This window comes from Acomys minous, assembly GCF_964271855.1.
Source record: "Acomys minous genome assembly, chromosome: 9".
Classification (NCBI taxonomy): Eukaryota; Metazoa; Chordata; class Mammalia; order Rodentia; family Muridae; genus Acomys; species Acomys minous.
Window position 1 is genome coordinate 25,438,750 of NC_140490.1, and position 12,888 is coordinate 25,451,637.

The 12,888-nt window shown below is 43.2% G+C and overlaps 1 protein-coding gene across 1 annotated transcript in view; it reads left to right on the top strand.

Moving 5' to 3' along the window:
- Positions 1-12,888, top strand: part of UBE2E2 (ubiquitin conjugating enzyme E2 E2) — a 281,781-nt gene that overhangs the window by 12,458 nt on the left and 256,435 nt on the right. The window contains exon 3 of the mRNA XM_084795044.1: positions 2,468-2,518. Coding sequence (XP_084651170.1) covers positions 2,468-2,518 — 51 coding nt within the window. The remainder of the gene's footprint in view (positions 1-2,467; positions 2,519-12,888) is intronic.

Consider the following 12,888-nt stretch of genomic DNA (forward strand, 5'->3'; position numbering starts at 1 on the left):
TTTTTCTTTGTTCATTTATTCATTCATTTTTATTTTTGGTGATACTGTGATTCAAATCCAAGGCCTTAGATTTTTCTGGACGAGTGCTGTACCACAAAGCTACACCCCATCCCTTTGGAACCTTTACCCTTTACATTCTACAGCTTTCTTTGCCAGTTACAGCTGTGCAGTTTCCACCCTTGAGGCTCATTGTCTTTGTAGTTTATTCTCTTGCGTTTTTGTACTCCACGTTCCTGAACGGGGGATATGAGTGTGTGAGTGCTCAGCCTGCCACAGTTAGCCTGGACTCACCCATTTCATTTTGGAAGTCTGTTTTATGCTTCTTTTCATGCCTTTGATACTTGTTTTTTCACTTTTGAGTCCTACTTATTCATATGCAAATGGTAATTACAGAGTGTTAACGATAAAGGGTCATTGAATTTGTCTTTCTTATAGGATAGGAAACTGAGGCACACAGAGCAGGTGTGAGCTGTCTCTGTTTGTGGACACAGCTAATGGCCTAAAGTAGAAGTAAAATAGAAGTTTTTCCACTTTATCGGTCTCTTTCTCTGTCATTACACCAGAGTCTCAGGGATTAGAGACCCGAGCATTGGCTGGTGTTGCCGTGTCTTCAGAGTTAGTAGCAGCGCTGTGGGAGGAAGCATGTTTACTTTATAGTTCCATTTGTTGGCTTAAAATATATATGGAAAGAGGGCTGCAAGATGGCTCAGCAGATAAAACAGTTGCCACCAAGCCTGACAACCTAAGTTTAGTCTCAGGAACCCACAGAGTGGAAGGAGAAAAACCTACTCTTCTAGGTTGTCCTCTGACGAGCACGTGTGTGTGTGTGTGTGTGTGTGTGTATGTGTGTGTGTGTGTGTAATAAAGGTTCACAAATAAATAAGTGTAAGCAAAGATATAGAATGAAATAGTTTAAGCATGAGTGTCTATTATTTAAATCCTTTTAAGATAATTTAGTTAGCTGTCACTCTTATACTGTCTTAATTATGCAGATCTGTTGATAATCTCACAAACAAAGCTGCTTTTGAGAGTGCTTTACTTGTTTTAACAAAGCCTAAGTGTAGTAAGTCATCAACCATAGTTAAGAGAGCCAGGGGTACTCACCGGAAGCAGAGGGAACTGCTAGTTTCTCCGCATGCTCATAGGATGCTAGATGTGATTGCCAATCAGAGTAGAACTCTGGATGAATGGGTTGGTATAGCTCATTGATTGTGCTGTGCTTAATATTCTTGAGTCCCTGGGCTCTGTTCCCAGCAGCTCCCTGCTCCTAGTAACATGAGGACAGAGGCAAGTTTAAAATTGTTTTCTTTCTTCATGTCAGGCTCATGCAATGATATTAAAATACTACATGCAGTATTCATGAATAATGCATGCAACATTCAGGTATAATGCACACAGTATTCAGTTATAATGCATGCATTGTTCAGATATAATGCACACAGTATTTAGGTATAATACATGTAGTATTCAGGTATAATGCATGCAGTATTCAGGTATAATGTATGCAGTATTCAGGTATAATGCACACGGTATTCAGGTATAATGCATGCAGTATTCAGGTATAATTCACACGGTATTCAGGTATTTATAGCAGAAGGAATAAATAGTGCCAGGCTTGAAAGCCGCAATTTGCTTTTACTGGTGTCTGGGTCTTAGGTTGGAATGAGATACTGACAATCAGTTGATTGGGTCAGCCAGGATGCTTGATTTAACTTAGGATGCTCGGCTTGTTATTCTATATGGGGATGTTCTAAGAAGAATTCTTATGACCTCTAAATAACATGGCAAATGTTTGTAATTAAATTCAAATTTTTGACTAGTGGTATTAATTTTTTGAAGCCCCAGTTATGAAGTCCTGCAGTGAATCCAGATGTTTGCCTATCTGGAAATAAAAACTACATAAAATATGTCAAATGGAAAGTTTGATCGATTGATTTTTGCCCAAACTGAGGAGAGAGTCTTTCCTAGTCTGCCTTTATCTTCTGTAGCATGACCACCAAGAGTGGAAAGAATGAAAGCTAGAAGGTGCGCACCTCAGCCACTGAGCGCAGGTGCGGAGGGTGGGAGTGTTTGCCATCTTTGTCCCAGAGCTCTGTTTCCAGAGAGGAACTCGAGCTGAGAAAAACAATTTTCTGTTTCTGGGGAAAAAAATAAATCCTCACTTTGAGGGTTGATGAAGCCACAATGTTACTTCCACAATGGAATAATGGCTGCTGTACTGCGGCCAGGGGTGACCTCCTGTAACCCTGTGCTGCGGCCACGGGTGACCTCCTGTAACCCTGTGTAGCTGCATTTCAAAACGGGAGAAAGCACTTCTTCTTACTGTATTTGATACTTCCTGCAGGACTAGCGTTTCCCACCAAGTGTGTGTGGATGGGAGATGGTACTGTTACCAGTGCAGCATATTGATGAAACATGTCAAGTGTGAATATGTTTCAACATTATTTTCCTTGTCTTCATTTTAAAGAATTCAGAAGGAGCTTGCAGAAATCACTCTGGACCCCCCTCCCAACTGTAGGTAAGTACTCCGATTTCATTTACTTACTTATTTTGTGGAAGGTACATTTGATTAAAGAATGAAAATAGTGTGTGGTTTGGACTCAAGGGACTGGAGAACAGGGTAGTAATTGGCTGTTGGCAGACACTGGGTGTAGTGAGTGTGCCTGCTGGAGTGGTGTTGCCCACTCCTCAGGAGATGTTGGGATCACAGGGCAATGCAGACAATTGTCTCTTATCAGAATTCCTATCAGAATCTGCCTCAATAATGCTTTAAATGATATCTTAATGATAGAGAATAAAGGTATTGCTTAAGTATTTGTCTTTTGATAATTGCTCAATTGTTGGAAATTGATTTTCAAAAGCACCACAACTTCGCTGGTGTTTCTTCATGCTCTTTGCTATGTCTTTGACTGTTGGTTGTGGCTGACTTAGGATGGACAGTTTGAGGCGGTCATACCAAACGTTTTCTTCTTGTGACAGCATTTCCTCCATTTTCTTGTCCAGTGTTTATTTGGAGGAAATAAAAGTATTTGTGCAGAAATGATTAATACACAGGTACATGGAGGAAGAAGAGAAAATAACTTCCTGTGTGTGCTGGTCTCGGGCCAGCACGGTAATTGGATGCTGGCCGCTGGGCTATTTTAAGGCCTTTATTTTTGTTTTGGCATGAGGTCAGTATTGGAACCAGGCCAACATGGAGTTTCCTTGCTTTAAATTGATGGCTTCAAGCATTGAAGGGGAGAGGGCAGATTTAAAAAAATGTCAGTGTTTCCCACATTGAATGCAGTTGAATTTATTTAGTACAATTCTGATTTTGTTTGCCTCATTTTTATGTGAGAATGAAGCTTTTGCAAATTGTCATGTGGATATGTGGGGCCTGGCGACTTGTTTTGGTACAGGAACAGTTCTGATGAGGCTTTTGTTTGCAGTGAATCTGGTTTTGGTTCTTTGCATAAGCATCATGTATAGTACACAGATTTACATGGATACTGTTCAAAGACTGTGCACTCAAATGTGTTAGGTAAGACCATTTAATATGCTGGTCTATCATTGCTGGAGACGCAGGGAACAGTGGCCTCAGGTGACAAACATTGACTTGGGGAGAAACTCCAGATGGAATTAGATTTTTAAAAATCCACTCTTTCCTGAGATGCTGCTTGTTTTAATAGTGTTACTTTTTTTTTTTAATAAAAAAATGTACCTTTAAAAAACAACTTGGTAAATGTATAAAGTTTATATATATATACAGATATAGCTTGAATTATTATATATTTGGTCGATTCATAGAAATGTGTCCATCTATATTTCTTTTTGTGGCACTAGGGGTGGAGCTTGGGGCCTTGGGTATGACTGGCAAGCTCCTTACCAGTGAACTCCATCCCCACTCACTGTTTTTTCCAGACAGGATCTCATTATGTACTAAACACTGGCCTTGAACCCTTAGTCTTCCTCAGCCTCCTGAGCCCTGAGATTACAAGCCTGCCTCACTATGCTCAGTTTACCCAAATCTACTTCAAAGAAGGTAGAGGTTATTGACTTCATTCTGTCTTTGGCCAGAGTTTACAGTGGGCTTGTGGTTGACTTTAAAAGGTACAGTTTGCCGACTAAAGAATAACTTACAATAGCAGATTAATGTTGCCTGTGTAGCAGAAGAGGCCAGAGCCCTCCCTGAGTCTGCATTCAGTCCTCATTTCTGAAGAACTCTCCTGGGTTGATTATCTCTTCTAGCTCAGCTACGAAGTCCTGTCTTTTGGTTCCATGGACACTTTCTAGTCAGCTCTCACAGCCGGTGTGAGAATGTTAGGCAGGCAGGGAGGGTGTGTGGAGATGTAAGGCTGTGTGTTGTGATCTTGTTTTCTGAGACTCGGGCGGATAGTCCACACCTCAACTCTGCATGTCTGTGGGTGAGAGATGGAGGCTCCCCGTTTTGATGCACCGCTTAGCATGATGTTAGGTAAGAAGCTCTAGGATCATCTAGAAGGAGCAAATGTGTTTGAGCAGTACACGAGTCTTGAGTGAAAGCTTTATTTCCCCCAAATTACATATTCAGTGAAGATAGCCATATTCGTGTGAGCCATCTCCGGAGGAAGTTGTCCTGTATTGTATTGGCTCACTCCCCCACCCTATAGATTTTCAGTGACCCTAAATCTTATTTATCTTTTTGGTAATAAGGATGAAAAACAATGGGAAACATGTGATCTCCCAAGGAGCTCTCAAATACTTATTTAAAAGAGCATACACACGTGATTTAAGAGGCTAAGTTATCTCATGTAGGAAGTACATGTTTGTGTTGCTGCATTTTCTCTGTATGCCTTGTTCTTGGGAAAGGTAAAAATAAAATACATGGTATTTTTTTTAAAGCCAAGTTAAGGTTTTCCTTTATGAATATTTCTTGTGTCTACAGTACAGTTTAAAGTATAAATGACTCAAATCAGTTAATTTTATTATACATCGAAGAAAAAAGTTTCTGTTCATAGAATCAGTCTATGGGGTCACTGCTAGAGAAAAAGTATACACCCCTCTTGAATCAAAGTTTGTATATGGTATGAGATTAGAGCCCAACTCTAGTTTCTCTGGGATGCTCAGCACGTTTATTAAAGACAGGACCTTTCTTCTGAGTCATGAGCTTTCCTCTGCGCCTCTCTCTCTCTCTCTCTCTCTCTCTGTTTTCTATGTTGGCAGACAAGCTAAGAGAGCCCATTGTGGCATTCTGATACATAAGTGCCATTGTCCCTTGTCCCTTGTCCCGCCCTCCTACCATCCCCTCCTGTGAGCCTCGCCTCTCCCACAGCTGCTTCTTCTCTCCCTAAGTCCTCCCTCCTTCTGCTTTCAACCACATAGATTCCTCTATTCTCTCTCACCAAGGTATTTCCCCACTCCCCTCAGGATTTCCTTTTTTTATTTCATGGCCTACATATATGTTTCACACACACACACACACACACACACACACACACACACACACACACACACACAGAGGCATGCACTGAACACGCTTGCACAATTTTAAATCTAGGGTCTACATGTGAGAGAACACATGGTCTTTGAGCCTGAACATTTTGCTTGACATAATACTTTGCAGTTTTGTCCATTTTCCTGCAGATGTTATGATTTCATTTTTCTTTACAGCTGAATAAAATTCCATTGGGTATATGCACCACATCTTCATTACCTGTTCATCTGTGATGGACATCTAGGCTGCTTCTTCCTGCCTATTGTGAATAGAATAGCTATAAATGCAGATGTGCAGGTCCCTCTGTGGTGTGTACTTTGGCGTCCTTTGGTTGAACACAAGTGTCACAGTTGGTTTGTGTAGTTGTTCTAGCTGTAGTTTTGAGGAACCTGCACCCTGATTTTCAATAGTGGCTGTACCAGTTTACACTCCCACCAGTGAATAGGGTTTCTCCTGCCCATATCCCACCATGCGTTTGTTTTCATGGTGTTGGCCGTACTGCCTAGAGTGACATGGGCTCTCAGTGCAGTTTCTGTTTGTATCCCCTGACGGCTGATGTTTTGAACACTGTGTAATTCAAGTGTTTATTGGCCATTGTATTTCTTTTGATAACTGTATTTTCAGCATATTACCCTGCTTATTAATTGGATGATTTGTTGCTTAATTTTTGCTGTTCTTTATATATTTTAAATATTAATACTCCTTCTGATGAGTATTTGGCAGAATTTTTTTCTCATTCTAAAGGCTGTCTCTTAACTCTTAAAGATCGTTTCCTTTGTAATCCCATTTGCCAATCCTTGGGATTATTTCCTGTGCTTTTAATGAGTTATCTTGACACCATTGTTGGGAATCACTGGGTTGTAAATATGAAGATTTACGAATGAACTCTTTTGTTCTTTGCGCACGTGCGTGCGTGCGTGCGTGCGTGTGTGTGTGTGTGTTTTCTTATGCTAGTAGCACACACTCTGGTCAGTGTATATTTGTAGTGAGCTTGAATCCAAATGTGTCCATCCTCCAGCTGGTTTGCTTCTCATTGTCTCACTCCATTGGGTCAAGTTTTCTCAGTTGTCACCTCTTCTGTGACAACTGGTCAGAAGCTCTGCTGTCTTACTGTGCGGATGGAGCGAGCAAGTTAATAGAGGAGAAAGGATTTCTTAGATGATAGTTACTGAACCAGTATGAAGGGAAGCTATGTGTGTATGCATGTGTGCATATGTATGTATCATGTGTTTATGTGTATGTATGAGTGGTTATGTGCATGTGCTTTAAAACCGTATTGTAGAACAGGAAGTCCCTGAGATGCTAGAGGGTTCTGTGCTTCTAGTTGTTCTCACAGCTTCCTTTCCCTTCTGGTTGTTGTAAGAGCTGAACAACAGTTTGTGGAGTTGGAAGACTAATTGTGCATGGCTTGGTCTTTTTACTGCTTGGAGAGTAAGTAACTTGCTTGGGGTTACACAGCTAAAGCAGGTAATTTGGATTTAATACATCCAAGTGTATCTTTAAAATAATATATTTTTATTCTTTGGAAGTTTCATACATTTATACATGTATATTGATCACATCCATCTGCTACTAACTACCTCCAGCCCCTCCCAGTACCCCACTCCACCTCCCTCCTAGCTGCGTGCCCTCTTTTTATTTCATGGTTATCAATAACCCTGAGCCAGTTACTGCTGGCCGTAAAGAAGCACATGGATGTGCCTAGCTAGTGAGGCTGGAGGAGCATATCGGACGGAGGCCACGCCCCCTAAGGAGAGGGACTCTCCCTCTGCAGTCATCAGCAGCTCTCAGTAGTTCCTGTGATGCCTTGATCCAGTGCAGACAACCATAGCTACTGTGAGCTGAGGCATACTACAGTGACATCATGGCCAAAGTCAACGTCCCACAGTTCTCCTCCTGTGTCCGCCACTTCCCGAGCCTTGGGGCTGATGGAGGAGACCCATCCCCATCTGTGTGCTCAGAGTTAATTATATTCAGCACTGTGACCAGTTCACAGACTGCATTAGCCCTGTAAGAAGAAGGTTCTTTGACCAAGGATTAGAGTAGGACGAATCTGTGGCTATAAACGTTTAGAATGGAACTTGACAGCTGATCGTTTAGCAAAACAACAACAGTATTTTCCCCCACCCCCCCCCCACCCTCACCCCATGATCGCCTCAGTCAAGGGCTTTTAACTGTATTTTCCTTTAGGACAATGGCTCTCAACCTGTGGGAGAATTTTTTTTGGGGGCTCATACCAGGTATTTACATTATGATTCGTAAGAGTAGCAAAACTACAGTTAGGAATTAGCGATGCAGTTTTATGGTTGGGGGTCACTACAGTGTGAGGAGCTGTAGTAAAGGGTCGCAGCATTAGGAAGGCTGAGAACCACTGCGTTAGGGATTTAGATTTGTACTCTCATTTCTTTTATGGTTTTAAAGATGGCCCCTTTCATTGCTGACCAGGAGTGTATGTCCAGTGTGTTCTCCGTCTCTCTCTCTCTCTCTCTCTCCCTCTCCCCCCCCCTGCCCCCCCCCCCCCCCCCCCCCCGTTGAACCAGGCAAATCCAGGAAGCGTTTCTGTTTCTGTAAGGTCACCAGAAAATTTTCTTGCTTTTTTTTTTTTTATTTAAAAATGCTCTTCTTTTCAAATCCTTCTTTAGATAATATTTAACGTCTAATAAAAATGCTGCATGATGAAAGGGGTTTAGTGACCATTCACGTTGTGTTTTCCTTTTTTGTTTTGCTTTTTCTTGCTGTAAGAACACATCAGAATGTGCTTGAAAAACATATATTAGGTGATCCCAGTGGAACTGCATTTTATAACGGCTGCAGAACACTTTATCATTTGGTGTGTTCACATGGATGGCTGGGTATTATTTCGGGTTTATTGCCTAAGTATGGTATGTATAAAGTGCCATATTACTTTGTAATATGCAGCATTTCAATTCCCAGGGTGCTCTGTTTTTTTAAGCTATCTTGAAACCTATTGTTTATCTGAATTATTTCTTCACAGTGATTATTATGTTCACCAATTTGAATTTTTTATCAACTAATCATTAATTTATTCCAAGACAAAGCTTCCTGTTGGCACATTTTAAGAACAGTGAAAATTTTTGATATTTGCATTTGTGTAATTGGAACTTTCCCTTTTGAGTATTTTTTAAAATACAAATTTCCTTATAAGTGTAAAATTGAATAATGGGATACCTAAGTCTTTATTTGTGCACAAGCAACAAATTATCCTAGAATGTCTCTGAGCCGGTTAGTTTCTGTTAAGTTGGCACAAACTAGAGTCAGCTGGGAAGAGAGAGCCTCAGCTGAGGAGCTGCCTGCATCCTGGTGGCCTGTGGGCAATTTCTGACTTATAATTGATCTGTGGGCCTGTGCTATATAAGAAAGCAGGCTGAGCAAGCCAGCAAACAGTGTGCTCTGTGGTCACTGTTACAGTTCCTGCCCCCAGCTTCCTGTTCCCAGCTCCCTGCCCCCAGGTTCCTGCTTTGAGCACCTGTTCTGGCTTTCCTCCATGATGGATTTGTAGGTCACACATACTGTTTCTTCTCTCAAGTCCCCCCAGTGGAAATCTCACTAGAACAGTGCCACTGAGCCAGGCACACCTATAAGCTGCAATTCGTCTTGTGCTCCAGCACCAGCATGTGGGTTCTATGTGCTTGTGAGTATGTGAAAGAAGAGATACAGGCATAATTGGAAATGACCAGAAGAAAAGAGGTAATACTCAGGAAAGGGCCGCTGCCGAGCCCTGCACCCTCCTCCTGAGCCCCGCTGCTGCCTGTCTTCTGGTGTGTGTGGGTCAGCTGATTCATGTGTGGCCCACTTCAGTGAGAGCGCCTTACTCCTCTGCTGTTTCAGATCTTTGTGTGCTGTTAGTTTTCAGGATGAAGGGAAACAGGCACGCATGATTCCTTTTCCTGCAGAGCTAGCAGGGGTGGGATGCTTCCAGCCTCGGAGGCAGTGGACATCCTTTGACAGAGTTTTCCCACCTAATCTTTATGATGGTAAGTTGAGGTCAATATTAATTTTAGACATAGTTTCACAGATGGGGAGACAGTCCCCAAGGCCATCTACCTAGTGGCAGACCTAAGACTTTGTCCCTGGTATTTCTGACATCTGAGCTCCCTCTGAGGGCTTGCTGCGTTATTTCCATAGGATTGCCACGTTATGATGTACTGTCACTCGTGATAGAACCGCATGATTTGAGGCCTGGTACAGAGTGGGATGACCTGGGAGCTGCTTGTTGGGGGTAAAATGGGAGACGGTGATAGATTAAGCTGTGAGTACCGAAAACAAGTGTTGGTCCAGGGCTAAGCCGGGTTTCTGGGAAGTGGCAGAACTGTTGATCGCTTCAGCAATGGACATTCCGGTATGAGGCTGTTTGCCAGTATGTGGCGCCCAAAATGGACAGGCTTGGTGTCTTCAGAAGGGCACTGCGTAGCCAAGCCTACAGAAACAGTGCCTGATGGAATGACTATAAAAGTAGACGCCTGTGGCCTTGAGGGCCAGGTCCCCCGGAGTCAGGTCTTGGGGTCGTGCTTCTTTTGAGTTAGCATGGTGCTTTTCAGCTTAAGGTAAAAAGATTTGCCTTCCTCCTGCAGTCTTGCACCTCACTTCAGCACCTGCCCTGCACCAGCCTGCTCGCAGATAAAGCTGAGCAGGGTTAGGAACAAGTAGCCGGGGTTGAGGAGGAAAAAGGATGAACTTAAAATGTAAGATTGTGAAGACACATTATATTTATTACTATATTGAATTTTGGTCAATTCCCTTAAAAGTATTTAGAGTTGATATAATAGGTTATTTTGATTTTCAATGGTGTCTCGATATGGTAGAACCAAAGCCTGTACAATTTGCTGTATAACTACATACCCTGAGACTATTCAGATGGCCTGCACTACCCTGGATAGCTTTAGTTTTATACTGTGTTGCTTAAGAATTTCACAGTTCTTCCTAAAGGGAGATGGATCCTGAAAACCTGCATCTAGCAGAGTCATTCTCTCCCTGATCTACTACATTAATGGGAAATTCATAATTCACTATGAAAATATTATTGTTATTATTATTATTATTATTATTATTATTATTATTATTGATCAAAATAGGGAGCATTTAAAAAGTACTATGTTTTCATGGACTGTGAACCACAAATTGAGTTCCAACAGTACTGTAAGTGTTTTAAATATTACATTCCGAGTTTAAGTCACCTCTGTCACATATGTAGGTGTAGGTGTTAAAAAGCATTTAATGCATCTCAAAGCGATCATTTGGTAGTTGTACTTGCTAGTCTTATGCCAGCTTGACACAAGGCAGAGTCATTTGGGAAAAGGAAGCCTCAACTGAGAAAATGCCCCACCAGAGTGGCATGCAGGCAGGGCCGTGGTACACCTTCTCCCTTAGTGACTAATGTGAAAGGACCTGCTCACTGTGGGTGGTGTCACGTGCGCTGGTCGTCCTGGGTGCTGTAAGAAAGCAGGTTGAACAAGCTATGAGGAGCAAGCCGGTAAGAACCATCCCTCCATGGCCTCTGCAGCAGAAGGCCTCCTGGCTTCTGCCTTGACTTCCTTGACTTCCCTCAGAGATAGAGTGTGACCTGAGAACTGTAAGATGAAATAAACTCTTTTTTAAATTATTTATTTATTTTTATGTACATTTGGTGTTTAGCCTACATGAATGTGAGGGAATTGGATCTATTGGAATTTGAGTTACAGACAGTTGTGAGCTACTATGTGGTTGCTGGGAATTGAACCCAGGTCCTCTGGAAGAACAACCAATGCTCTTAACCACTGAGCCATCTCTCCATTCCCCTGAAATAAATTCATTCTTCCACAAGTTGCTTTTGGTCATGGTGTTTATCACAGCAGTGGAAACCCTAACTAAGAAAGTTATCTAAAATTAATGTTTTGCCATCTTCAGGCCGTGTGTGGCCTGGTGTAAACACCTTCTAAGAAGACAGCCGTTTTCTAGTTAGGGGGTTTTTGCGCTCACCAGCATATAGGTTACGGGGATGGCTAACTGGGAGAACTGCTGAATAGAGGAAGCTTCTGTGTTCTTTTGTTTCCCAGTCGCCATCATTTTAAGCAGTGAGGTGTTTTCAGTGGAGAGCTTGTCCAAGTAGGTTTAAGGTGGTGTTGGGGACTAGGAAGTGGCAAAGTAAAATTCAATTTGTACAGGGATGTGGCAGGTGGTGTCATATTCAAAAAACCACTCATACCACAGGTAAGGAAAAGGGCAGGGAAAGACATATAAGGTAACTTTGAGATCGGTAGTCATGTCACATTAAGAACAGTGCTGGGCGCTGGTTATTCCGTTGTGAAGGAGACACGAGGGATGCGCAGCTCTGTGGCGCTTATGCTTCAGCCTTGAAGCCTGTCCAGGAATTGTTTTACAACAAGACAAAAAGCTGCCTGTATGAGAAACGGGAGGAGTAGACGGATCTCACGGTGGCTGTGAAGAAAAACAAGTGTGCGTCTCAGAGCAGGGCTGCTTCTGGTTGGCCTGCCGAGGCTCTGTGTCTCAGATTGTTCTTAGAGCAAGAATGTGGAAAAAGAAGGTATAGAGGACTGTATGTGATAAGCTTCATGTGCCAAAGTCCTAATGGAAACACAAACACAGCACAGCCATGGCTGCCTTAGGCAGATGCCAGAATCCAGAAAACTCAAGTCTATTCCATGCAATGCTGTAGTAATGGTCTTTAGACATACATGTTCATCTTTGTGTCACTTGCAATGTACAGCATAGTCTTAGTGCTCGCTGAGTGGCAGCTGTGTTGCCTTGTTTTGTAATGACAAGCAAAAGAGCCTCTCTGTTCAGAACAGACGTACCCTTCTGCCCCGGGCTTATTTTCTTGGTTGAGTACTCAGATGCACATAGAGGACTAACTCTCTATGCCATTGTATTTTGGATATAGGAAGAAGTCTGGTGTGGCTGGGTCAGAGGGGTGTGAGGAGTGACAGGGTGGGTCATAGGGGTGTGGGGAGTGACAGGGTGGGTCACAGGGGTGTGGGGAGTGACAGGGTGGGTCACAGGGGTGTGAGGAGTGACAGGGTGGGTCATAGGGGTGTGAGGAGTGACAGGGTGGGTCACAGGGGTGTGAGGAGTGACAGGGTGGGTCACAGGGGTGTGGGGAGTGACAGGGTGGGTCACAGGGGTGTGAGGAGTGACAGGGTGGGTCACAGGGGTGTGAGGAGTGACAGGGTGGGTCACAGGGGTGTGGGGAGTGACAGGGTGGGTCACAGGGGTGTGAGGAGTGACAGGGTGGGTCACAGGGGTGTGGGGAGTGACAGGGTGGGTCATAGGGGTGTGAGGAGTGACAGGGTGGGTCACAGGGGTGTGAGGAGTGACAGGGTGGGTCATAGGGGTGTGGGGAGTGACAGGGTGGGTCATAGGGGTGTGGGGAGTGACAGGGTGGGTCACAGGGGTGTGGGGAGTGACAGGGTGGGTCATAG